At 58.7% G+C, this 27,246-nt stretch overlaps 1 protein-coding gene across 1 annotated transcript; it reads right to left on the reverse strand.

Annotated features, from left to right (window-relative positions):
• Positions 1-3,502: 3,502 nt before the first annotated feature.
• On the reverse strand, positions 3,503-23,267 carry MYLK3 (myosin light chain kinase 3). The gene is made up of 13 exons (XM_090259423.1): positions 22,603-23,267; positions 17,221-17,311; positions 16,044-16,443; positions 14,223-14,677; positions 12,523-12,628; positions 11,941-12,034; positions 11,438-11,547; positions 10,666-10,807; positions 7,302-7,372; positions 5,944-6,072; positions 5,514-5,666; positions 4,507-4,639; positions 3,503-3,661 (listed from the first exon to the last, which is right to left on the reverse strand). Exons 1-13 carry the CDS (start codon positions 23,077-23,079, stop codon positions 3,602-3,604), a joined length of 2,421 nt encoding a protein of 806 aa, XP_090115549.1. The 5' UTR covers positions 23,080-23,267; the 3' UTR covers positions 3,503-3,601.
• Between the last annotated feature and the right edge of the window lie 3,979 nt (positions 23,268-27,246).

The following is a 27,246-nucleotide window of genomic DNA, read 5'->3' on the forward strand; positions in this document are numbered from 1 at the left end:
ACACTCAGGCTGAAGGGAGCCTTGCAGGTTTTGCTTGAGTTTCTGTGTAAATTTCTTGGTTTGACTAAAGCGATATATGGTACAACCTAGTTAATAAATGTTATTTTTAAATTATTCACGTTGCCTTTGTCATCGCTTTGGGGGAGCCCGTGCCATGTAGAAGCCACACACTGTGGCAGGAAGGAAGTCCAGGCGACGGCAGGCTCCGCAGGTGGTTGCCTGGGCCAGGGCAGGCTCCCTGGGCTTGTGTCTCATCCCTCGGGGGACAGAAGGTGGGGTCCGTGCTCATCTGGAGGAGGGTCTGAGTTAATGCATGTAAATCGTTTAGCACAGCCCCTGTCAGTACTCAGGGAACGTTACAACAGAGAAGCTCATACACAGTTCTCGCGTAATGAATTACACATGCGCACCACGGTAAAAAACCAAATGGGCCAAGGTTTATTTTCTTCGATACCCACTTACTGAAAAAATGTCACCTTACCCCATACTACTTACTTTAAACTTCTGGGAGGGTTACCTTGACAACAGTAAACAGAGCGGCGCAATCAACCCTCGAGCCGACCGCCAGACCCAGCAGGCAATAAGCATGCCACGCCCGCTCCACTAACATCTCCCTTTTTCCTGAAGGCATTTCAGCCCCAATAAGGCCAGCCTCGTCACCACCGAGCCGCACAGAACTAACAGAAATCCTGTCGTCATCAAACGTGCAATTGAAAATTACATCTCCCTGGACGTCTCTCAAGTATCTTTCTATTGATCACTCAAATCAGGGTCAAAACAAGGTCCACACTGGACAATGGAGTTGCTACTTTTTAATTACAAAGGCAATACATACACATCATAAAAAAACATCAAATGATAAGAAGTGGAACCCCCCTGCCCCCATCAGCCACTTCCCACAGCCCACCGCTCAGTTCCTTGCACACCGTAGAAACCTGAATGCACGTAGAGGCCTGTGCTGCTCCCCAAGTGGGAAGACGCCCTGTCCGCTCGCATCTGCCTTTAGCTGCAGGGGGCTCCCCCACGTGGACCTGGCAAAACTTGATTTAACTCAGCCCACGCTGACAGGCACGCGGAGGGTGTCTTCTCTGAGCCGTTCGCACAAGCCTCTGTCCACTGGTTCAAGGTCAGCCGAGGGGCACGCTTCTGGAGATGGAGCTGCTGGACGAGTGTGAAGGCCTGGCCTACTGGGTCCATATCGTCAAAAAGGAAAAAGGACTCGGCGTGGACCACAGCGTGGTGACTGCCGGGGGAGGGGACGTAAGGGGACTAAGTTGTAATGGGGGAAAATGCAAAAAGGATAAAATTTTTCTTAAAAAGTGGAAAAATTATTTTCCCATACCACGCCCCACCCCCCACCCCCAGTCTGCTCGGTGAAAACAGCTTCCAACAGCCTTGGAGAGTCTCCTGGCCAGCAGTTTCCAGCCGCTGTGCGTTCCGTCCAGTGAAAAACTCCCACGAGAAACAGTGGGTACTGGTCATGGCCATCTGAAAAAATGTTTGAGCTGCGTACACACCAACCAGCAAAGTATCTTTCTATTGGCCACTCAAATCAGGGTCAAAACAAGGTCCACACTGGACAACAGAGTTGCTAGTTTTTAATTATAAAGGCAACACATGCTCATTGCATTATTAGAGAACTAAAAATCTCCAGAAAATTAAAGCTTCATGAAAGCTTTAGAACTTCAGGTAAGGGGGGTGAAAATCCACATCCCCGCTCACGTGTGTGGGCCGCAAGGGGCCTTGAGAGAGACACTGTTTCTCTAGGTGAAAAGGGACGACGGCCTGTCGGGAACAAATACAATTTGGTAGATCAAGGGTTCTCCATCTGCCCCGTCCGGTACAGACGCCCCTAACCACACGTGGCCATTAGGCGCTTAAAATTAGCTAATACACCTACAGAACTGAACTTCTAATTTTATTTTAATTAAATGTAGAAGTGGATACTTAATTCATCTATTAGAAAATGTTAACGATATTTCAAACAACTCGAGTGTTTTCCCACAGTAAATTTTATAAAACCTAAATACCCATTAAGTACGTCTGAGGAAAGCCTAGCCTGTGAATTGAAGTGTATTTTAAGTGTAAACCATACACCAGATTTTAGAGACTTAGGATTTTAATATATATATATAATGTGTCTCAATAAATGTTCATTACATATTGAAATAATGCTTTCGAATCATTGTGTTAAATAAATTACTAAAATTCCATTTTGAAGGAACTATTAGAAATGTTTTAATTATGCATATGGCTTGCATTCTATTTCTGTCCGACGTGCAGCTGTGGGTCAGGGGGACACACGCATGTTTCTGGGGACGAGATTCAGCGCATTCTTAAGAACCTCAGTCCCACAGAGGCGGAGAATCACCCGACTACAGGGAGCTGTAAGGGACCCTCTGCAGCCAGTGCCTTCTGCAGGCTGCCCTCCAATCAGCCTTCTTCAGAGAGGTAACTGAGGCTTCAAAATCAAGCATTTTACCAAGTTCTGCTCACGGGAGGGAGGTTTCCCGCAGCCACGTCTTCCAAGGTGCGTGCTGGCCCTGAACATCTCCGTTCCCAGCCAGGAACGCGCGCCGAGAACCACCGTGGCAGCGGGAGCCTCCCTCCCCTCCCCACGCCCGTGTCTTCTGCCACAAACAAGCCTTCATTCGGACAGAAGTCCTGAAAGCCTAGGAAACTGTTGGCTAATTAACCACACGAAACAGCGACTCCAAGGAAAGCTGCTGCCCCAGGGGCAGCGGAGGCTGCGGGAGCAGAACCAGTCAGCCGGTTAGAAGTGAGGGAGTGACAAGGATGGCCGGCTTTCCAGTGATGGAGGGATGGAGTTCTCCTTCGCCACGGCCTCGGCCGGTGAATGGCAACGCTGCAGGGGGCGCGTCCTTACGGACGCCTCCGTCCCTCTCCAAACATGGCGCGTCCTGCCTTCTCCTCTCTCCCACGTCCCCTGTCAGTTCCCAGACTTCCCAGACCCTCGGTTCGTGGCTGAGGGAGGGCAACGGGACGGTCCGGACAGGGCAGAGCAGGAGCAGTGCGGGGGCTTTGAAAGCGCATTCACAATGGTTGGTATATTTTAAATTCAAACACGTAAAGGGTGCGCGTTTTGATTCTCAAAAGGGAGCACGAGTGAAAGCGAGTGGGAGGCTCCCTGCCTCATGCCCACAGCGCAGAGCCCAGGGAGCGGCCAGGCAGTGAGACACCAGCGGCCCCCGGGCCACATCAGCCCGGCGGGAAGTCTCTGTGCGCAGCGAGGCCCCGCCGACTCACTCGCCCCTGGTAATGGTCTGTCGGGCTCCCGTCCGTGTGGCGGGCACTGTGGTCTGACCCATGCGAGGACGCACTTTGCTGCCCACCCACACCCCCCACCCACCCCGCAGGGTCCTGCCCTTGGAGAGCAAACATGATTCCAAACTGAGGGATCTGCTGAGGCCAGAAAACGCCCTGCCCTCGCTTTCCTTACCGCTCACCAGAACCTTTCTTACAAAATAAGTGGAACCAAAAGTAGCCAAAGGCCAGATGGTTTATGGTTTAAAGTCTCGAGTCCTCACGCCACCGCCGGTCCCGGTAACCTCCCCGCCCACGTGAGCCGCGGGGTTCAGGGTTAGGAACAAGACGGAAGCCTCCTTAGCCTGTTGGCAGCGGTCACCACGTTGAAATGTTTCTTGAGATGAGGAGAGGAAAAAAGGGAAGAAAGCATATTTTTAGACTCAAGTGTTTTTTAAAAAAGGAAACAATAAAAGGACTTAAGTTAGGCTTGAGTTTCTTTAAAACCAATAAAAGGGGAAACAGAGATTCTAGCAAACTCCAAGGAGACTGATCACATGACTTTCAGGGGCTTCTTTGGAGCAAATAGGAATTGAGATCCTGTGTGACCCTTTCCACATGGAAAACGGAGCCCAGCAGGGGGTCACGTGACCAAATCCATGGGTTCGGGCCAGGACGCTTTGGAAGGAAAGCAAGAATCAGAAAACCTCAGCATGCCCCAGTCTGCGAAGCCAGGGTGGCGTGGGGTTCGTGTGTGTGCGGTTTGTGTGTGGCACATGTGCAGCTGCTGGGCTGATTCTCCTGCTAGTCAGCATCAAAATGCCGCCACGCCGCGTCCCTGGGGACTGTGGTTTTTAAGATAGATTTTATGACCTTCGTACCAAAGAGTTCTGTCATAAACAAATAGTATACAAAACTTTGCGAGTGACCTTTCCCGGCCTCTCTTTCTGGCACGTGGAGAAATCCGGGCCTCGGGCTGCAGTTCACTGAGGACATGCTCTCTGACCTCCTTCTGTCCCCTCAGGCGTCCTCCTAAGTGCGAACTAAATGCCACTGCTGTGCCCGGTCATATTGGGTCTGTGGCCTTTTTCTAACTGAAGCTAACAGGTTTAGACTTAAAGAGGGCTTTTTTCCCCTTAAACAATCTTTCTTTTTAGAACCAAAATAAGTAGAAGCTTCGCTACGATTCCGTCACAGGCCATGTCAGGAAGACAAATGCCGTCTCTAGGAAGAGCAGGGTACCTTCCACTTCCTCTGCGCCATGTACTTCTGCAGCAGGAGCTGGGACCGCAGGCAGGCTTTGGCCTTGGACGCTCTGGCCGGCAAATTGCTCAGCCACTCATGCTTCAGGCACTGGGTGGCGCTCATTCTGCAGCTGGGAAACCAAACAGCAGTAGCAAGGTCAGCGGGCGCTGGCGTACCGGGTGGGGGCCTGAGTCCCCGGACTGGGTTAATCCCTGAGGCAGAGCCACGCCACGGCCCTCAGAGGGGGCGCCCCAAGTCTACAATGCCCCCTGGGAGGGCAAGGAAGCGGTCAGCACAATGTCCGCAGGCCTCCGTGGAGGGACTGTGTCCCGGGGCAGGGGCAGCAGCAGCGGCGAGGCAGGGTCACAAGGCCAGCCGTGCCCAGAGCAGCTCTTAAGAAGGAAAAGAACGTGAGCTTTGAAGGAAGCTCATCTCCCACTGCACGGGAAAATGCCAGCTTGTTCGTCTGAACTGCAGCCACCTTTCCTCCCAGAACCTTCCACGGTCAGAAAGAAACAGAGTGAAAAGGCCGGGGAGCCGAGGGCCGTCTCAGAGCCCCGCCCCTGGCCCCCGCCCTGGGTGGCTCCCACTGTCTGAGAACGAGAAAAGGGAAGGGCCCCCGACGCCGCCACACTCCTGCTGAACACCGAGGAGGCCTTCCGCACCCCGGGAGGAGGCCCTCGCGCCCTCACTCCAGGACACAACGTTGCACAGCTCGGCTTCTTTCCAACATGGGTCTGCAGACACCCCTAACTTGGAAGTGGGGCCGATCTGTAAGTAAAGCCCCTTCTAAAACTCCCTCTCGATGTTATGCCGCTGGGTGTTGTTTTTCATTCTTTCCTTCAGCGCTGTCCCTGCTACCGTTTTGCCCCAAAGAGGTACAGGCTAAGCAATCCTGGCAGAGCGCTCCCAGGAAGCACGGCCCTGCCCGGCCCCCCTGACTGTCACCGTCTGCGGTCGGCGGTCACCATCAGAATGCTCTGAGCGACAGGCAATAAAGGTACCTCTTCTCTTTGACCAGCAACTGGGAAACGAAGTCCTTGGCGTCTTCCGACAACCCCTCAAAGGTGTCGGCGTCGAAATCCCAGCTGCAGTTCACAATGAAGTTCATGGTCTCCGCGTCTGTTTCCCCCAGAAACGGGGACAAACCACTGAGTCTGCGGAGGAGAGAAAGGACCGTCAGCACGTGGAAGCCACATCTGCCGAACACGCAGCGACAGGACACAGACGGATCCCAAAGGTTCGAGCAGAGCCAGCCAGACCAAGAGGTTCCACGGAAGGACAGCCCCTGCTTCAGCCCCAAGGGGGTCTGGGGAGCAGCAGGAGGAGGGGCTGAATAAATCCCGCATGCTCCCCGCTGACTGGCACTCAAATTTTCGCTGTTTCTAAGGACACCCAACTAAGACAGATGGCCTGTCCCCGCTGGGCACTCACAGCATGTAGGTGATGACGCCCACACTCCACATGTCCGTGGGGAACGAGACAAACTCGTAGTTGACGACTTCGGGGGCCAGGAACTCGGGAGTGCCGAAGTTCACCTTCAGCTTCTCCCGGGGCTTGTACCTGCGGGGCAGGAGGAGGGGTGAGAGGACCGTGGGAGTCAGCCCTGGGAGAGGGCGCGGGACTGGGGCTCATTCCCGGTGCCGGCGAGACACTGCCGGACCCCGCATGCCAACACGCACAGTGGACCCGAGAATCCTCGGCCCCCGGGCCCCAACCTCAGCCACCAGGGGAATCAGGAACCCACGGCCCCCTCCTCTAGGCCTTCACAGCCTGAAAAGGAGAGACAGCCCGCGGCTAGCGCCTGAGCCCCGGCCGGGAGGGACGGCGTGCGGTGCGCGCTCCGGGACGTGTGGGGTGTGCTTGGACTCAGGTGCTCCCGTGTGTCCCTGTGGGCCCGTCGTCTCGATAACGGGACAGGCTCTGCATGCGCGGGCCAGGGGGTCTGTGGGAAATCTGTTTCCTCCCCTCAGTTTTTCTGTGAAGTTACAACATCTCTAAATAAAGTGAAGTGCCAATTTAAAAATTCTAATGGAACTTCACTTGGCCAGGCACCATGTGACTGAGAGACAGGCTATCCAATGCCAAAAGTCTGCTGCCGCAACCACTGGGAACCCGCCCACTGGGTGTGCCAGCCTCGGCCAAGGCCAGGAGCCAGGGCAGAAGCTCAGTGTCCCCCGCACACGTGACTGCGCAGGACCCAACGGTGAAAGGAGGCCCCACCAGGCATTCGGCATTTTGCTGGGACGTTAAGATGGTTTAAGATGACACAGGGCACTCGCTCTCTGCCCGGGCACTGGAGACCTGAGCCCCTCCTAGGATGGCTCTGCACGGTCCTGTGCTACCTCATCCGGCCTGCAGAGCTGCCTGTAGGCACGGACGTCACTGCATCACCCTGTCCCCAGATCCATCCCCGCCCCGAGTGGCCCAGCCCTACGCGGCCACATAGGCGCTCCCCTATCCACCCTCGTCCTTCCTGGGTGGGCAGGCTGGTGACAGGCCTCACACAGCCCAGCACAGCCGGGGCCCAGCAGGCCGGGGGTGAAGAGAATCACGCCGCCCAGCACCCCGTTCAGTGCCCCCTTCAGCCACCACTCCCCTACCTGCGCACACAGGTGGTCCGAAGCAGGAGCAGAGCCCGCAGCACAGAGCAGCCCCTGCAGCGGTGACAAGCTAAGGCCACAGGCCCCCTCGAGAGAGAGCTGTCTCGTGGCAGCCCCGAAACTGCCCCCGGTGGCTGAGCCGTGGGTAACCATGCCCAAAGAGCTCCCCCGGTGGTTCTGCCCCCTTACCTTCTGGCCAGCCCAAAGTCGATGATCTTTATTTGATGGCCTGTCTGACTGACACACAGGATGTTCTCCGGCTGGGAAAGAAGGAGAAGTCTGCTCAGGCTCAATCAGCAGCTAAGGGGGTCTGCAGCCCCCATGCTTGTTTGTCAAAAGGCCTGTGCTTCCCAGCCTCCCAGGGGAATGAGTGGCTCAGGGCAGCCCTACAGGGATGATGGATGGGTGGATGATGGACGGATAATGGATGATGGACGGATGATGGATGATGGATGGATGGATGGATGATGGACGGATGATGGATGATGGATGGATGATGGATGATGGATGGATGGATGGACGGATGATGGATGGATGGATGGATGGATGATGGACGGATGGAGGATGGATGATGGATGGATGGATGGATGGATGGATGATGGATGGATGGATGGATGGATGGATGATGGATGATGGATGATGGATGGATGGATGGATGGACGGATGATGGATGGACGGATGATGGATGGGTGGATGGATGATGGACGGATGATGGATGGATGGATGGATGGATGATGGATGATGGATGGATAGATGATGAATGGATGATGGACAGATGATGGATGATGAATGGATGGATGGATGGATGGTGGATGGATGGTGGATAGATGGATGGATGGTGGATGGGTGAATGATGGATGGATGGAGGATGGATGGGTGGAGGATGGATGGATGATGGATGATGGATGGATGGAGGATGGATGGATGATGGATGATGGATGGATGGGTGATGGATGGATGGATGATGGATGATGGATGGATGGATGATGGATGATGGATGGATGGAGGATGGATGGAGGATGGATGGATGGAGGATGGATGGGTGGATGATGGATGGATGGAGGATGGATGGATGGGTGATGGATGGATGGGTGATGGATGGATGGATAATGGATGATGGATGGATGGATGATGGATGGATGGAGGATGGATGGAGGATGGATGGATGGGTGATGGATGGATGGATGATGGATGGATGGATGGATGATGGATGGATGGATGGATGATGGGTGGATGGAGGATGGATGGATTGATGGATGGATGGATGGATGATGGATGGATTGATGAATGGATGATGGATGGATGGATGGAGGATGGATGGATTGATGGATGGGTGGATGGATGATGGATGAATGGATGGATGGATGGATCCAGGATGGATGGGTGGATGGATGGATGCCGGTCAAGAGGCTGAATCGGTCACCAAAACCCTCCCGATAAACAAACATCCAGAACCAGATGGCCTCACTGGTGAATTCTACCAAACATTTAATGAAAAATACCAATCCTTCTCAAAGTCTTTCAAAAAAACGAACAAGGAGAGAACACTGCCAAGCTCACTTTTTGTGGCCAGTATAACTCACAGACCCAAACCAGCCAAGGACGCTACAAGAAAAGAAAACTGCAGACCAATATTCCCGATGAACAGAGATGTAAAAACCCTCAACAGAATAGTAGGAAGCCAGATTCAACAATCCACGAGGGACTGTCCTCCGTGGTCAAATGGGATTCATTCCAGGGGCGCAAAGGTGGCTCAGCGTTCGCAAACCAGGCCACGCAATATGCCAAAGTAACAAAAGGAGGGATAAAGTCACATGGTCGTTGCAACGGATGCAGAAAAAAACACTTAACAGAATCCAACATCCACTTCGTGATAAAAACTCTCAACAAATTTGGTACAGAGGCCACACAGCTGAACATATGAAGGCCGTGTACAACACACTCTGGTGGAAAGCTGGAGGCTTTTCCTCCGGGATCAGGGACCAGACAAGGAGGCCCGCTCTCGCCACTCCTGCTCAGCACAGTATCGGAAGTCCCAGCCAGAACAACCAGGCAAAGAGAAAGGGAAAAAGGGGAGGGGCATCCAAATAGGAAAGGAAGAAGTAAAACTCACTGTTTGCAGATGGCATGCTATTACACATAGAAAATTCTAAAGACTCCCCCACACAAAACAGTAGAACTTAAAAACGAATTCAGTAAAATGTTAGGACACAAAAGCAGTAATATACAAAAGTCAGCTGCATTTCTGTATACACCGAGAAACCATCAGAAAGTGAAATTATGGAAGTAATCCCGTGTACAATTGATCAAAAGGAATACATACTTAGGATAACTCTAGCCAAGCTGCTGACAGATTTGTGCCCTAAAAACTGTAAGATACTGATGAAATTGAAGAGGGCACACTTTGTGCTCATGGATTGGAAGACTTAATATTGTTTAACTGTCCCTATCAAAACTCCAATGGCATTTTTCACAGGAAGAAAACAAACCATGCTAAAATTTGTGTGGAACCACAAAAGAATCCAGATAGCCAAAGCAACGTTGAGAAAAACCAAAGCCAGAGGCAGCATCGCAAGTCCTGGCTTCAAACTATATTACAGAGCTATAGTAGTCAAAGCAGCGTGGCCCTGGCTAGGGTGGCTCAGTGGATTGACCGCCAGCCTGCAAATCAAAAGGTTGCCGGTTCAATTCCTGGTCAGGGCACAGGCCTGGATTCCAGGCCATTTCCCCAGTGGGGGGCATGTGAGAGGCAACCAACCTCACACCAATGTTTCTCTCCATCTCTTTCTCCCTCCCTTCTTCTTTTTTCTCTAAAAATAAATTTTAAAAAAATCTAAAAATCAAAAAACAAAAAACTGTGGTACTGACATAAAAATAGACACATAGATCAATGGAATGGAATAGAGCCAAGAAATAAACCCATACAAAAGGAAGGAAGGGAGGGAGGGAGGGAGGGGAACAGCTGCCGGCATCAGGGATGCTTTGTGTTGGGCAGACACAAGAAAATGCACTGCACTCATTCAGTGGAGCACCCACGGCCCTTAAGGAGAAGTAAAAAGGACGCCTGCATGTCTTGTTGGCTCAGAACGGCCGCTCCCCGAGGAGGCGCAGAGCCGGAGCCCCTCGGCCCGTGCGCTGGGCCGCATCGTTACCGCAGACAACCTCTGGGCAAGGAGACTGGGGGGAAGCCTTCCGCTGTCTGTTCATACATTTCTACGCGGTCTCTACCTCCTACCAGAAGCACACGCGCCTACGTTCATTTTCCAGAAACTAATCTGAAAGATATGTTTCAAGAAGAAAGGCGGGCGTGCCATTTAGTCTCCAAGGATGGCTTACAGAGGTATGTCGTCCGCACTTTACGACGGCAAAGCCGAGGCTCAGAGCGCCGGCAGGACTTGCCCCCTGGACTCCAGACCTGGGAACTGGCAGGAAGCCGGGGGTGAAGGCCAGGTTGCCTGCGGTTAGAGCTCTCCAAGGCGGGAGCAGCAGAGCCGCCCCCTCACCCCAGGCAGGACGCCCCCCTGCCTGCCCGCGCGCCCCGCTGGGGCCTCGCCTTGAGGTCCAGGTGCAGGATGTAGTGCTGGTGGAGGTAGTGGACGCCCTCGCAGATCTGCCTGGTGAACAGGATCACGTCCAGCTCGGTCAGGCGGCACTTCTCATCTGTGATCCGGTCAAAGAGCTCGCCCCCGTCCACGCTGCCGGGGCAAAGGCGGAGCCGGGCGCCGGGCTGAGTCGGGCCCACAGGGATCTGGTCCGCTCTCGGCGCCAACCCCGGCGAGCCCGAGGGCGCCTCTGCTCGGGCCCTCCCAGCTCAGAGTGCGGGCGGTAAGAAGGAAGTGACAGGGCCGCAGGGAAGGCGGGACTGTGTTCGGGTGGACAGTCGGGCTCCGTCCGGATACCCGAGACCGAGGAGGTAAACCCATCAGCCTGCAGGCCCGTTAGCACCTACAGGGCAAGAACCCCCAATGGGCAAATCGGACCCATTCCCAGCAGGAAGCACAGGTCCGGCACGACCAGATCTTCAAGAAAAGCCAGACACCCAGGTTTTGATGGGCGGTTTCCCAATTTCCCACCAAATCAAAACCACTAAAAACTGTGTAGACCCAACTACGACCCGCAGGTCAAATCAGGCTCACGGCTGCGTGTGACAGAGGCTTTGCCCTCCACACCCACCCGTCTCTGTGGAGGTCCTGATGGCCCAGACCCGGGGGCTGGGCGGAGACGGTGGTGGAGGGGGCGCGGCGGGGGAGCTCCACCTGGGACCCCCGCGGCACGCCCGGCCCCACGCCCGGCCACGGGGAAGCGCCCACCCGCCACACACTCACTACTCCATGACCAGGGTGACGCTGGCCTTGCCCTCGAAGGCGTCGTAGAGCTGGATCAGGTTGACGTGGCTCAGCTGGTTCATGATGGCGACCTCGTTCCTCACGTCCTCCTTACGGAGCCAGAGGGCAGGGCAGTTGCCAAGAAGCAGGTCGGGAAGGGGAGCCGGCGGCCCCTCCCGAGGCGCCCGCATGCCCACCCCACACTGTTCCTGCTCCCACACCGGGTGGCCTCCGCTCACCGCCCCAACGGGGCTCCGGCAACAGAAGGGACCTCTGTCAGAGCCGCCCGTCTCACGGGGAACCTGAGGCCCGGGGAGGACAGCCACAGGTCCAGGAGGACCGTGTCACCTCGGTACAGGTGGCCTGCAGACCGGGATTCGGGGCTCACGGAAAGGCGGGCGCTGCCCTGGCATGGGCGGGGCGGGGCGGCCGGGGCCTGGGGGCCCAGGGGACGTGAAGGGTCCCGAGCTCGGCCCGAGGCCGCGGCCAGGGCGCTGCCTCACCCGGTCCTTGGCGCTCTTCACTTTGATGATCTTGGCCGCCAGCAGCAGGCCCGTGGCCTTGTCCGTGCACCTGTGGACCTGACCAAACCGGCCCCTGCAGGCACGGGGACACAGCTGAGAGCCCACGAGGCTCCCCCGACACGCAGGCCATCCTGTCCCTCCCGTCCCCGCTTTCTGGTCCGCCCTCCTCCACACACACCATGGGCACTGTCTGCACCCGGGGGTGCCCATGCCCTCACCCCCACGCCACAGGGCTCCCCAAAACCGAGACAGGAGCTGCTCCACCCCACCCCACCAGCCGTCCTGCGCCCCAGGGAACACTCCCTCACCCCACCCCGTGGGGTCCTTCGTACCCGCCCCAGGAGGTGCCCCCGGCCACCTCAGTGCAGGTCCCCATCTCCGCACAGTGGGGGCCCTCCTGCCCCCCAGGGGCTGTTCCCCTCGCCCTCCCTGTGCACTGTCCTCAGCCCACGGGACTGTCCCAGCTTCCAAGAGCCACCCGGCAGCACCCGAGCCGCGCCCCCAGGTGCCTGTGTCCCCGCCGCCTGCCCCTGCCGCCATCGGGGCAGAAAGCCCACCTACCCTCCGAGGACTTCGTGCTGGCACACAGCATAGCCCGCCGAGGCCGAGGTATCCTTGACACTGACCACCCGGTGCTCGAAAGGGGCTGGCGGGGCCGGGCTGTCATCTGCTCGGGAGACAACAGCCCGTGACCTCCGCTGCGCCACCGTGCCTCTCGGCCACCCGCCCCAGGGCCACCTGGTTCAAGTGACAAGCCCTGCACCCTTCTCGAGGGTCATCCCATCCAGGTCCCCCATTCGGCAGAGGAGAAGGCTGAGTCCCGGAGAGGCGCGGGGACCGGCCCCAGGCCACACAGCGAAGCAGAGACAGGCGGGATTCCGGCTCGGGTCTCCCAGCACCCAGGACAGTGCCCTCTGCAGGGCGCGGGGGGCCACGGAAGCCGAGCAGGGCCCGGGTGCGTCAGTGTGACGGCGGGGAACGGAAGTGCCATTGAACGGGGGTAACGGAGCAGCTTAAGGAAGGACTGTGTCCAGCGGGGCGGGCGGGGCCGCGGGCGGAACCAACGTCCCTCCTCTGCGCGCCCTTGGACGTCCCCACGGGCACACAGCCCGTGACACAGCCGGACGGCCACGGCACAAGCCCGTTTGCACACAAGGGCAGAGAGTCCGCGCGGGGGCTGACACGGTTTGGAACCTGTCCCGGAAGCGCACAGTGTCCCGGGGACAAGCCCAATGCGCCCGACGCTGCGACCGGCTAGGCGTTCTGCCCCCGGAGGAACGTCTGAATTTGCTTCGAGAGCGACTGGCTCCTTCTTTTCCGTTTCCGCCAAGGCCAGCCCTGAGCCCCGGGCTCCCGGGGGTGACAGCTGTGGGCTTTTGTTGTTTCTTCTTTCCGTGGGCCCCTGGGAGCGGTGGGAGAGCCCAGATTCCTGGTGCGTGGAACGGACTCCAAATCTGCCTGTCCACGCAGGTCCCAGAGCCAGACAGCCAGGGTCAGCGCCGACCGCAAGGCCTGGAGTGGGTGTCCCCCCCTCTCCAGGGTTTCCATCAGCCCCACGCCGCAGGCCCACGAGGACAATGGCCGTGGCTCGGTACAGGGGTCCTCAGTGTGTGCTGGCCCAGGAAGGCCTCTGAAGTCACAGCCTGCCCTCAGCTGTTTCGGGAACCAAGGGAGGCCTGTGCCCTCCCCTGGACCAAGCCCCACCAGGGGAGAAGCAGCAGCCGGCGACAGGGTGTCTGCGCAGCCCAGAGCGGCCAGAGCAGCAGATGACTGCCGGGCACACAGCCCTTCTCAGGGAGCCCCGGAGACCCCAGGGCAGGGACCGGCCAAGGGTGGCTTTCCTGCAGCCACACGGGATGCAGGAGTTGAGGGCCTTTGCAGCACAGAGCACAAGGACACCTCCCACAGCACTGGGACAGAAAGCAGGCCAGCACCTTGCCACCCCGGTCCCTGTCCTGGTGACGGGGCTCACGCAGACACTGCTCTGTACCAGGGGCCTTTTCTGTCCTTCCAGAAGGACAGCAGAGGTGGGAAGCTGAGGCAGGCGGGCGCTCTGAGAACTCCCCGCGGCTGCGGCCCAGCCAGGCTCGCCCGAGACGTCCCCAGCCCCGGCAGCCACCAGCAGCCGCCAGCAGGCTATTCCAAGTCTCGGGCTCCCCCAGCACTGCATTCTGTCTCCCTGGAAGCTGCAAGGCGGTGGTCCCCCAGGAGGAGGCCCGCCAAACCCATTCTCCTTGGGCACACGGCCACACCTCACTCACCCAGAACCAGGCTGCTGGCCTCGGCTCCATGGGGCGTCCTTCCTGCCGCGGCTCCGCCCGGGCCCCCGGCACTGCAGTCCTGCCCAAGCTCCGGGCTCCCTGCTCCAGGGTCTTCGACCTGCTGCAGGCCCAGGGCCCCAGCATCGTCTCCCGAGTCCCTCCTGGCCCCGCTCGGCCCCGTGGCAGGTTCAGTCGCAGGTCCCTGCTTGTCATCAGCTGTTGCTCCCCCATCGCTGCTCCGCGCAGGCAGCGGGGAGCCCTCGCTGGCTCCTTCTGGGATCTGTCTCCCCGACTCAGTCCCAGGGGCCTGGGGACAGCACCTGGGCTCAGGTGGGTCCTGCTCAGCTTGCTGTGCAGGTGCTGGAGCCACCCCGGGGGGAGTGGGTCTGAGGCCGTCCCCTTGTGTCTCTGGCAGCTCCCCAGGGGAGCCCGTCTCCTGCACGTGGACCGAGACCCTGGGCAGAGAGAAAAAATACAGCCCTGAGAAGGCCAACGGCCACTGCTACCCACTGTGGTCTCCCCACCCAGGGACTGGGGGCGCCCACAGGTGCACCGTCTGGGTAGGCACTGCCCATGGATGGCCACACCCGGGCACCTCGGCCCCGGAAACTCCAACAGGGCGGTGGCCGTCCCCCAGAGCCCCTGGGTGCGGGCCTCTGCACGGCCTTTGAAGCACAGCCCCGTGCCGGCTGAGGACGGGCTGGCGGGGACCTCCTTGCTACCTGAGTGCCTCCGGCAGGGCTGGTGTGCCTGAAACTCAGCTCAGGGCGGAATCTGACCTGGAGACCTTTCCCCCTCACTCAGAATCTTTGGGGAGCCCCTTACAAGTTCATGGAAAGTGCCCCTGCCATGCCCAGATTCCACACTTAGAACCCAGGCCGCGATCCAGGACGCCTGCCAGGGATCCTTCCCTCCGCTGGCCAGGACTCCGGGAGGCTCTGTTCCTCGCAGAGCAAAGGCAGGCGAACGGCCTGGGCTTCTCTGCCCATGGCCACAGCGCACGGACGCCAGCGCCCTGGCCAGGCCTCCGGGGAGGGCTCCGAGGCGGGTCAGGACATCCCGGGCCAGGTGCAGAGGGCACCGGCCCTCACGAGGGAAGCCCAGAAACACGGTGCCCTTCGGTGACTGCGGGGGCGGCGGGGGGAGGAGCTTGCTGGCCACGGCGCTGGGGAAGGCTGGGAGTCAGGGGTGCTGGCCCTGCATTGTCCTTCGTCCCCAAGGCCACGTCCTGAGGGCCGAGCCCCAGCCCCACCTCCAGGACCCCAGGAGCAATCCTCCTGGAAGCCCCGTCCTCCCCTCCCACCATACATTTAGGACTAAACTAAGCATGAGCCGAGGAAGCAGGATGGTGCAGTGGTTAGGCCCAATAGCCTGGGTCAGGTTCCAACTCTGATCCCTGGCTGTGTGGCCCTGGGGACTCTGAGCCTCTTTCCTCATCAACAGCACGGGGAGGCCAACTACACTTGCCTCCTGGGCACCATGAGAAGAGAACGAGGTGAGGCCTGGTGCGGGGACGAGCTGGGCGAGCCGCAGCCTCACTGCCATTGGACGCGCAGCCCCGTGCTGGAGTCGCCTGGGGACTCGTAGAAGCGCAACCAAAGCGAAAACACCCAGTGCCTGACCCCCCTCGGGACTGCACGCCTCAGAGTCTCTGGCACCGGGTGAGACGTGTTCTGAGGTCCCGAAAGCAGGGCAGGGGCCTCGGGCTGCCGTCTCTGCCTCCTCGTGACGCCAGCGCAGCGCTGCGGCTCCCACGGGCGGCCGAGCTCCCGCAGAGGCTAGCTCAGGACCCCCAGCCCGGCTCCCGGGCGCCCCACCTACCTCGGACGCCTGTCTCCACCTCCAGGAGTGGCCTCGGCCTCGGCCTCCACCTGGGCTGGGGGCCCTGAAGTCAACCTAACGCCCTGCTCTGTAGGCTGAGTCTCAGCATCGCGGGATGAAGGTCCTTGCCCTGCGTCTGGTGCAGCCTCCTGGCTGGCGGGGGCCTCGCTGTCATTGCTGGGTGTGGCAGGCAGTTCCAGGCTGGTCCCGGGGTTCTCACCGGACGCCCCAGGAACTTTGGCTCCTGCTTCTTCAGGCGGCGGGAGGTGTCCAGGAGGAACACCGTCTCCCTGCCCTGGCAAGGCCTCCAGCTCAGCCAGGACGTCGGGTCCCATCCCTGAAGTACCGACGGCGGGCAGCGTCTCTGGTGTCCCCTCTGGCAGGTCAGCTTTCTTGCCCTCTGCAGGAAAACAGTTGGGCAGAAAAGCAACCCCATTGGAGGGATCCGTCCCAAGGATATGACAAGGACACAAGAAGGACTGCGCAGAGGGCCACACAGTGTGGCGTGTTTGTGGGAGGCAGAGTGGAAACAGCCCAAAGGCCATCGCAGGGATGGATGGACGGGCCCGGGCACATCCCACGGACAGAGCGCCATGGCCATGACCATGAGAAACAGAAGCCTATGCGGGCAGCTCGGGGGAGACCCCGGGATATGCTGCAGGTGAGCAAGACACGGGGTGCGGGCCGAGTCTCTTCCATCTAAGATGTGTGCGTGCGTGTGCACATGCATGTGCGTGGGCAGAGCACCCTACAGTGTGGTCTAAAGACACTGGACCGCAAGGGAACGGGAAGACAGAGCTTTGTACAGCGGTCGTGCGGCGGGAGAAAACAGGACAGGCACTCAGCTTCCGTTCACACCGCGTGTTGTCTGCCGGACGCTGGGCCGTGTGAGTAGCATGCAAAACTGTAAGGGAAGCTTAACCTTGATGAAGAACAGTCTGTAACAAGTTAGAGCAAAGTGGAAACATCAGCCTTGGTACCGGGCTGGCGGCACCGGCCGCAAGAGTGGCCATTTCTCCGTGACCAACACAGCAACGGGCGGTCTGTCCCTGGCGGGCGTGCGGGGAGGGAAGAAGGTGCTCACGGGTTTGAGCGATGACAGTGTTGGTGGCAGAGGTGGCTGCCGTCTGAAGCGGCGGGTGTGCCAGGTGGGATGCAGCGAAGGGGCAGCACTCACCTCCCTGAGGTCCCCTGAGCTCAGCCTGCACGTCCCCGGTGCTCGGCGCAAGCTGCGGCTTGGCTCCTTCCTCTTCCTCTCTCTCCTTGTTCTAAAAGGACAACCACAGACACCGTCACTGTCATCATCGGCATCGCTCGGGCCACAGAGAGTAGTGCACAGGTGGTCCCACAGGTGGGTGAGCGCGGCTCCGTCACTCTGGGCATGGGACACGGGGGCTTCCCCTGGGTCCCCTTAGTGAGTCGCTGCCCTGCTGCCGAGGGCAGGCCCAGCCCCGGACAGGGGGTCTGCACGGCCTGGACCTCCAAGGACTTGGACCAGGGATGGGAAACAAGTTTAATCTTAAAATGTCAGCTCGGATCAACCGGCCTTGGCTAGTGGAGTGCAATCGTAAGACAGAGGAGTCCGCGCTTGCCGGGGTTCATGTGCCACAACCGGTTAATTACGCCTGCCTGGGCGTCAGGCGGCTGAGTCCGCATCACCCCAGGGTGTCACAGCAGCGTGACCAAGAGCACGAACTTGCAGACCCTTGCGTCCACCTTCACCGCTTGGCCAAGATCCTTAACTTCTCTGCACCTCCCTTTCCTCGTCTGTAGAATGGGGAGAACACTATGTCTACTCACAGAGGCAGTGGGGTCTGGGGGAGTTCATCTGGGGACCGTACTGAGCAGGGCCCCCAGCACCTGGAAAGTGCTCAGGAACATGGGTGACCGTCCCGCCTGAGCCAGAGAGCAGTCTGCGTTCCGTGAGCCCTTCGTTCGAGGGCGCCGGCAGTCCGGCTCAGCGGCTTGGCCTTTGCTCTGAACCCCCCAACAGCTCGGCGTCCTCGGGATTCCTGAGTATAAACATTCCTAGGTGCCCTGGCCCCTTGCTGGGCCCCCCTGGTGCTTCTGGGGGTCCCGAGCCCTGGGCTGGTGAAGCAGCAGACCCTGGCACAGCCCGGAGCCTGGGCAGAGCCCCCCCCTCCTGCTTGGGCCCCGTTCAGGAGCCCAGAGGCCAAGCACAGCCCGAGATGCTCGGCTGGTGCACCATTGTAAACGTTATGTAACGCAGGCTTTAAACTAGGAGACTTTTACGCTGAAACCCCCAGCTCCCTCTTGGAGGGGCAGAGCTCTCCTGTCTGCACTGTGGTGTGGCTGTGGGCACGTTCGTTTGTCGGGCTGCATCCTGAAGCGTGCAGGGGAAAGCGATCGTATGCAAACTGTACCTTAATACATGCAATGAGAGGAAAAGTCTAAGTTCCCAGCTTTTCTCACTGGTAAAAAGTGCGACCACCTGGCACGTGGCACAAACCATCAGGAGCAAGTCCCTCTACCTGGCCCGAAATGAGGGCTGGGCCCACTGCCGTCCCTACCCTGCACGCACACCCCCCGATTCTATCTGCTCACACCTTTGAGGTTCCAGGACACCGAGCGTTGCTCTCTCAGTGGCAACGGCACACGCAGGGCCAGAGCGCCCCGTGCCTGGCGTGTGGCCGGCACGTAACACACAGTATTGGCCAGCAATTTTCTACAAAAGCTACCCCATCCCACCGGCTATTTTTCCGTAATGGAATATGGAAACAAAACAATTTACAAAACTTTTTTGCAAAATCCTATATTACTCTCAGTGTTAAGACTTCTATAAGCGAATGCAGGTGCAAACATGAGTTAGTGCATCATCAGTCAGCAACATTTGGGCTGAAAACACAGTTTTTTGTGACTGGTCAACAAGGTGTTAACAAATAAACGCTGCCCGCTGTCATCAGGATGCGCAGCGGGACCATCGTTGTGGCCCAGACAGTGGCTCAGCAGACACCTGCCCCTGGGCCGCCTTCTGCAGGCTCTGTCCTGCCGCCCCCAGCGCTGGCGGGGCTGGAGGCTTTATCACACACTGCCTGCTGCGTCACCCCACCGGCAGAGGGACACGAACAGGCTGTCCTTTGGCAGACCTTGTCAGGCTGACTGTCCTCTCCCTCCCTCCGTCTTCAGTGTGGGCATGCCACACACATACACGCCCACACGTGTGCGCACATATGCACACACACATGCGTACACACATGCATGCACACATAGGTTTTGTCTTCAAGGCTCGATTTTCTGGCCCCTGCTTTGTCCGATGCATCCAAGGTAAGGAGAAGGGACCCCAACGCCATTCTAGAGGAGTGATGTCTCTGAACAGGTTGGCCATGGCCAGACCCACCCTTGGCGGAGCCTGAACCCGTCCTTCCTGAAGACCGCCAGCTCTAGTAATAACTGAATTCATTTCACAACCGAATGGAGCGCCACGGGCCTTTCCAAAGACCGAGGGAGGGCTTGTGCGAGCTCCTGGCACGACTGTAAAATTTAACACCTAGTGCGAGGGTCTAATTGAATTCCACAAATAGATACTATGCCCCTGGTTGCTTTGGAAGCACAGAGAGGTCTCCAGAAAGTCTTCATACGGCACAGTTTTCTCACGCCAAGTGTTAGCTAACTGGGGCTGTGTCTCCTCACACCTCCTGTGTGACCAGCCCTGGCTGCAGGGCACAGAGGGGCGTGGAGGCCCCCCACCCGGGCCAGTGTGCGCTGACCACCTGTCTGGGGGATCAGACCCAAACCCACAGGCAGCGACGGGTCTGTGTGTTACCTGGAAAGACCAGAAGAGAGAGCAGTCAGTGGGGAACAGACAGGAAACGTGCAGACTCAGAAAAGAGGGAGCTCTGGGAGTTCCCCACCCAGAGACGCCTGACTCTGCAATGTTCCACTCACAAGGAAGAGCTCTTACAGAGGAACAAGAGCCGGGCCAAGGGCCGGCATGGAAAAGGAGGAGAGGAAAGGAGAGGCAGTTCACAGAAAAGTGCGAAAGGTTTTAAATCTATAAAAGATGCTCAAATGTCTAGAAAAGAAATACAAATTAAAACGATAGTGAGATATATAATTCTACCAATTTTTGGTTATGTTTGACATTTTTCATAATGGAAGTTCTTTTTTTTTAATCCTCACCTGAGGATGTGTTTTTACTGATTTGAGAGAGAGAGAGAGAGAAACATCAATGTGAGAGAGAAACACTGATCCATCGCCTCCTGCATGCGCCCTGACTGGGTGGGGATCGAACCCACAACCCAGGCATGTGCCCAGGCATGTGCCCTGACCGGGGATCAAACCCGTGACCCTTTGGTGCGCAGGACGATGCTCCAGTTAACTAGGCCACCGGGCCAGGGCCATAAGGGAAAGTTTAAAATTTGTTTATGACTTAAAGAAAAAGTGTTAGCTTTAAGAAGCGTATAGCCAATTGCCTTATTTGGAGCTTAACTCAAATACTGTAAGGGACGAAGAGCGTAAGACAGGTTTGGGGGGCGGGGTGAAAAAAGTGAGGGGACTGAGAAGCACGAGTCGGCGGTCAGGGAACGGTCAGGGGGGTGCAGGGCCCAGCACAGGGAACACGGGCAATAACGCTGTCACGACTGGACGTGGTGGCTGGGGGCGCTGGGCTTGTCGGGCGGCCGCTCTGTAAAGTACATGATTGTCTAACCGCTCCACCGGGCGCCTGACGCCAACACAAAATGACACTGCATGTCAGCTAAACGGAAAAACAGAATTAAAACAAAAGCGTGTGAGCGGTCAGGAAACCGTGGGCACTGACTTCGGTGATATTAAGTTCCTGTTTACATTTTAGGTGTGATAATAGGTCAAAGAACCCTTCTCGTTGACAGAAAAGTGCTGAAATGTTTACAGATGAAATGATCCCGTATCTCAGCTTTGCTTCAAAGCGTCCTGGAGAGAGGAGAGCGGGCAGGGAGCGCTGGCCTCCAGTTACACAGCTCACGGGGCCTTCCCTAAGCTCTGTTTTCATGAAGGCGTGAAAAAGTTAATACCAAAGGGCGAAACACACACACACGTGCACAGTGAGATTTCGGTTTTCACTCACCAGACAGGCGAAGAATCCAAAGGTTAGGGCACATGCTTCGGTAGTGAGCAGCGTCCCCATGTGTCACGAACCGCGCACGGTATTAGAACCCTCTCTCAGGTCTGCCTTTCTCAACGGGACAGGTCTGCCCTTGGGCTTAGGCCTGCCACGTCCAGGAGCATGTCAGACAGAAAGCCTCACGCCTGGACGGACAGTCCTCGTGTCATTTTTATGAGTAAAAGTGAGAAGCAAGGGGAACCAGCCACAGTGTGGGCAAGCGACACCTCTCTGCGCCTGACCACCAGGAGCGGGGGAGTGCGCTCAGCACGAAGGCCCCAAACGTGGAAACTGAAGAACACTCCGGGCCAGAACAATGCAGATAATAACTGGGTGGAAACAGAACGAAGAGGCTGGTGTGTTTCACAATGTGCTTCTGGAGACCAGGCTATTTCTGGAAGGTTTCGCAGGACACTGGCACCTGTGCTGGGGGCGTTGTCCTGGGGCCTGGGGAACGGAGCAGGAGAGGTCTGCCCTTCCTGCCCCAGGAGTGGTTGTCACCCTGGGCACACAGGGAACGAACTCTCTTTTAAGGCTGAGGCTGGTGATCAGTGGCAAGAAGCAGTCCATCTCCCCTGCAGGTGGGCTGGGGTGGAGGGGGCACTGGGCGGGGAGCAGCCGGGCAGGGAGAGGAAGGGTCAGCTGGGACAGCTCCAGCCAGCCCGAGGGTGGGAAGGAAAGGCACGCGCCCCGGAGACCCCAGCTTATCTGTCGCCAGAGGCTGGATCGGAGATGGTGGCCCCGGGCCGATGAGCGTTGCTAGGTGGCCGCCCCTTAGCTGTTCCCAAACAGTGTTGCCCCTACACACCGTGCGCGCACACACGAACATCCCCACCCCGGCCAAACTTCCATTAGCCAGCGGGCGTGATTACGCAACCCTCGGGGAGGGTGGCTCCCAGAAATGCCACACTCCACCCCCAGGCTCCGGCTCCCGCCTGGCCTGTCCCCACCATGGGTCACTGTCAACACTCGTCTCCACGGGTAGCTGGCACTCCACACTCCACGCCCTCTGGGACAGGGCACAAGGTTGGGGACAGGAAGGGCGGGGTTGGGGTTCCTGAATGGGGGGCTCTGTCAGGAGAAACTGACCGCTCCCCACCTGTTCCCCACAGGGGCACAGGGAGCCAAAAGAAGTCACTGGATGTCCAGGAGGCTTCCAGGTCCCCGTGCCCCTCGTGGCCTGTTTGCCCCCAGCTCTAGGTGCCCCAGAGAGGGCTGCCCGGGCCCCACAGCCTTCACCAGCAAGGCCTCTCCCTTTCCCTGTCTGGAAACCCAGCTAGGACCTTTACGGTTTGTCTCTCCTTTTCCCGATCCACAGGTCACACCGGGGGCGCAAGCAGGGGACGTATGACAAGCCCTGGCTCTCCTAAGACTAGCCACCTGCTGGCCTCCCCACCAGCCCCTGGGCTGCTTGCCCCTCCAGTCTAAAGGGCACCAGGGCAGGGGTGCGGGACCCACCTCTACGGGGCAGTCAGCCAGGCTTCCTTTCCTCCAGGGCGCACTCCCCTGCGAGGTGGAATCCGCCGCCTTGGAGTTCTGGAACACGGCCCCCACCAGGGCTATGGCCCTGTCCACGGCCAGCACCACCCTGAACAGGGCTTCCAGCCGGGCGCCATGCTGGGCGGCCTCCTGCCGCACGGCCCGCACCAGCTCCAGCACCTCCGGCCACCCGGCCTGCACGTCTGCTGCGGGCGTGGGGCCGGCCCCGGCCGGGCCCGGGGCTCGGGCGGCCTCCAGCCGGCGCAGACCCTGCTCCAGGTGCCCCACGCCCCAGCACACGCGCTGCAGTTTCTCCGCGACGTCTTCTTGGAAATGCAGCAGCTGGTCAACCTTCTCGCTGAGCACGTTCAGCTTTTTGTCCATGGCGGTTAAGCAGGCCTTGCCTGCCCCCGGAAGCCCTCGGGCACCCAGACTCTCCTTGGAGGCACCTGACATCCTGACGCAGGCGTGACAAGGGGGTGCGGTCAGAAGAGCGTGGCGCCCTGGTTTTCACTGGGGCGGCGCCGTCTGCAAGTTCATGGTTCCCGGTCACTGAGAGCTGACAGCCGGGCCCGCAGTGCCGCCCCGCAGGGACCGCCTGGGCTGTTCTCGGAGCCCGAGGACCTGCAGGCTCTCTTTGACCCTTTGCTTATCTCCCAGGGCACCGTGAGCCATGAGTGACAGGCTGCGTTTGGCCCAGGCCCTCACCCTCACAGCAACACTGAACATTCCTCCCTGAGAGGGTGCTGACGGCCAAGTATTTTAAGAACCTGCCGCCCATGGCAGGCGGGTGTTTGTGGAGCTGAAACTGAGGGTTAGAAGAAGGGGCTCCTCCAGGCCAAGAGCCGGCAGGGGGTCTCAGGAGTCCCGGGCGGAGTGAGACCTTGGGGGTTCCAGAGCACCAAGGAGCAGATGGGGTCCCCCCCGCCGCTCACACGGCTAATCCACGGTGAAAAGCGGGACCGAAAATAAATGCGACGCCCCCTGATTTCCGCCATGATCAACCCTGGGGGCTTCTGCAAGTTACACACGCGGTGCCGGTGCTCCGGCTTTGCCCGTGTCCCAGGCATGTGTCAGGCTGCCTGTGGGGAGAGCCTGCAGGTCCCTCCCACACCAGGCCCTCTGTCACTCGTCACTTGTACCTAAAAATAGGAGCGAGGGGCAATGGCCTCGGCGACGCACCAAGTGCCGTCCTGCTGGTCATGCTCCACGCAGGACGCCCTGGGACACAGCTGCCCACGCCCCCTGCCCCCCGACAGCCGCCGCAGCGAAGCAGACGCAGTTACACCCGAGAGGCCGAGGGGCCGGGCTTCCTGTGGCTCCCAACGCCTTAGCCTCGAAGCCCGGGTCTCGACTGAAGCCTCGTTAAGCAAAGCAGGAAAACACTCCAGGGGACGTGAGGTGGGGCGCGAGGGGTGCCCCAGAGCCCGGAGGCAGCCCTCGGAGGGCGCGCGCAGGGCCAGAGCCGGCCTGTACCCAGGGCGGCCCGCACACGCCTCCCCAGGGCAGCTCAGCTAGAGGCACGGCCGGGGCCCGCGACGGGGACCTGAGTGTCCGTCTAAGCTCTCCCCTTTTGGAAAAAGACGATTAGGAGAATAAACTTTGACCTGGAAACCTGACACCCCAAACCAGCGGGCCGTGATTTTGCTCCTTCCAGCTCTGGAGGACGCCTAAACGCGGTGCTTACAATGGGAACGCGGCTGGGCCTCAAGCCCCTACCCCCCCTGTCCCTTATGGGAACAGCGGCCCTGAGCAGCCCCCGCAAAAACCCAGACCCATTTCTGGGGGTGTGGTCCCGGGCATCGAGGTGCTGAAGGCTGTTGCTACACCCAGTTATACACTCTGTGCTGTTCACTGTGGTTTGCAACAGATACGCAAAACAACTCACCTTTAGAAAGCATCTGGGGACCACTGTGCTCCGGCGGCTCTCGGGCCTCACTGGTGCCCCCCCAGGACCTCACCTGCCACGGCAACGACCAGGGAGTCAGTTTTCCCCGCACTTCCCACAATACTCCCCGAGGGAACTGGGGTTCCCTGGGTCCAGCCCTGGGGAGTGGCTGCCGGTGTCTGTCCCGCAGTAGGCACCAAAGATCACCGTGGAAGGACGCGCCCACTGTCCACGGAGACGGACGCAGGCCCCGGGAGCCCCCACCGGCGCACACCACCTGCTGCTGCAGAGATCTGCGGGGCCGCCTGGTCCGGGCCAGCCCTGGGTTCACGAACCCTGGACCGATGTCTAGGAAGTCCAGGTGAACCCGAAGGAAAACAAACGTCCCGGACACACATCTCTATCAAAGGCTAACTAGTTAAGTGTGAAGGGGTTTGCCCGGGTCTCCCTGAAGCAACAGGAAGTGCCAGGCCAGTTCAGACACGCGGCTGCTCTACCGCCCCTGTCCCGGAGCCCCCTTCCAGCTCCCGGAGGCCAGCAGTCCTCCCAGGCTTGTCCCCGTCCCCGGACACAGCAGCAGGCCACACGCGGGGGTGTTCACCACAACTGTCTGAAGGAGCGACTGGCGGAGGCCCCGGCAGGAAGTGGGAGGCTGGGCTGGCCCGGCCGTTGGAGCCCAGCAGCAGGAGGCAGCAGCTGGGGTTTCCCAGAACGACAGAGCAAACACAGGCAGGAAACCACGACAATTCCCACAAGAAAGCAGGGGCTCCTCTGGGACGACAAGCCCTAAGGAGCAGCCAGGAGGCCCTGCTGGAGATCGCTTCATTCCCGTGTGCGAGCATGTGGGGACCTGAGAGCTGCGTCAGCATGGCCTCCGCATGCCCCGACACACGGGGCCCCGCGGCAGCCACGGGCAGCTCATTCTGGCAACGGTGCCTGCTCGGAGAATAGGGGAGCCATGCGGCCTCCCAGGCCAAGAGAACACAGACCGGAGACGCGGCAGCAAGCGGGATGGACACGGGGTAGCAAAGCCAGTGACACCTCATCCTTTCTGGGTGAGAACAGGCAGCCGATCCACTCCCAAAAAGGCGCAAGCTGACCTCTGTGTGCCATAGCTGGGGTCAGCACGCCCTGCACCCCAGGGCTCCTCGCTGGCCTGTCTGTGATTCCCAGGTGGAGTAAGAAGGGAGAGGATATGCAAAGCTCAGGGGTCCATCCCAAAGCAGTGGCCCCCCTCCTTCGACGGGCATGGCGAGGAGAGCCCCCACCTTCCCTGTAGATCAGAGGACGATTTCCAGAGAGACTGAGGGGTCCATGCAATAGCTCCATGTGCTGGCTTTGGAGGCCCCTCTGCTCATCCCCAACAAAGCCCAGCAGACAATCCTCAACCACCCACCCATTTTTTGGTGCCTTATTCTGAAATACGCACAGATAAAAAAGGATAACCGGGTTTTCAAAGGAAGCTCCCCCCCACCAATGCAAAGGGGAGCCCAAAATGAACCAGCAGAAGCATCAGTTGTAGAGGAAACAAGAAAGTTTTTAAAAGCTCTCCGCCGCAGAGGAGTGTGGGACATGGAGGAAAGGACAAGCCTTGGAGATCAAAACTACAAACACTAAAGTTTAAAATGCAGGGATTAGAAAGGAGAAGCAAAGGGTGAGGCGTGTCCGTTAGGGGAGAAACCCTAAGGGGGCCGCTGGACGGAAGTACCCGCAGGCCCACATCGAACACAGGGGTGTTTCAGGAGGAGAAAGGAAAGGAAGAGGGAAGGACCTTATCAAAGAAATGCTACTCTTTAGGCAATTCTAGGACACAGGCAGAAAGAGTCTCGTCTCCCTGAAATTTAAGAGAAAAAAGTCATATGTCAAAGAACTGGATCCGTGTAACATCAGACTTCACATCCTCAAAGCCCCTGGGCGCTGGGAGACGGGTCGGTTAGACGCCAGACTTGAGACTGTGAAGACCCCGCCCCTCCGTCCGAGGGCAGAGCGAAGAGCTCTAAGACTTGCAGAGACGGAAGAAAGGTGGGGACCCTTCCTAAGAAAGCTGTTTTGAGGATACACTCCAGCAGAACGAGGGGCCGAACAAATTAAACACTTAGCTCCAGGAAAGAGCAGCTTTGACCGAGGTCCGAAGTTGAAGCAGGAGGATGGGGAGCCCCGCGGGGAGGACTCTGGGGGTTGCGAGGGGGGAGAAAACGGTAGACTACACGACACCGTGAGGACACGCAGGACGGGAAGGGCGTGCGGCCCGGCGTCAGGCTGTCTGGGTTCCGTCCCTGCGTCCGCCAGCTCCTGGGGGCGGACTCGTGGGCCGGGCCTGAGCCTCGGCCGCGCTTCCTGGGCTGTAACAGGAGAGCGGGCGCACGCTTCCTGGCGGTGCCGGCCGGTTACGTGAGAAGGTTTAGGGGGCGGTTTACGAGGCCCCTGGAGCCGTGCTTGGCACATGGTTAGGGCTCAGATTTAGCCGCCGGCCTGATGCTGGCTAATAGGGCAAAGGGGAACAAAAGAAACCGGAGACTCCGTGAAAATCCCCGTTCTTCTGAGGCAGAAGGAAACTGACGCGCACCAGGGGTTTCTCAGTGAGCAACGTCCACACAATGCTAGTGACACAGTGCCGTCACAAGGTAAACACCCAGGGAGAACAGGGACCCTTGGCTGTGCAGGTGGGGGCGGGAGCACGGGGCATCTGCCTGACCAGGACATCGGTGAGCAGGAGGTTGCAGGCAAACACGGGA

The sequence above is a fragment of the Furipterus horrens genome, unplaced genomic scaffold (assembly GCF_987537825.1).
Source record: "Furipterus horrens unplaced genomic scaffold, mFurHor1.1.pri manual_scaffold_13, whole genome shotgun sequence".
Taxonomy (NCBI): Eukaryota; Metazoa; Chordata; class Mammalia; order Chiroptera; family Furipteridae; genus Furipterus; species Furipterus horrens.

Excerpts from the sequence above, each read along its gene's own strand:
- MYLK3 (XM_090259423.1), bottom strand. The coding sequence starts at position 23,079 with ATGTCAGGTGCCTCCAAGGAGAGTCTGGGTGCCCGAGGGCTTCCGGGG. Across the intron at positions 16,444-17,220 it reads GCTCAGGGGACCTCAGGGAG|AGGGCAAGAAAGCTGACCTG; the intron begins GTGAGTGCTGCC and ends GTTTTCCTGCAG. Across the intron at positions 4,640-5,513 it reads TTGCTGGTCAAAGAGAAGAG|CTGCAGAATGAGCGCCACCC; the intron begins GTACCTTTATTG and ends TTGGTTTCCCAG.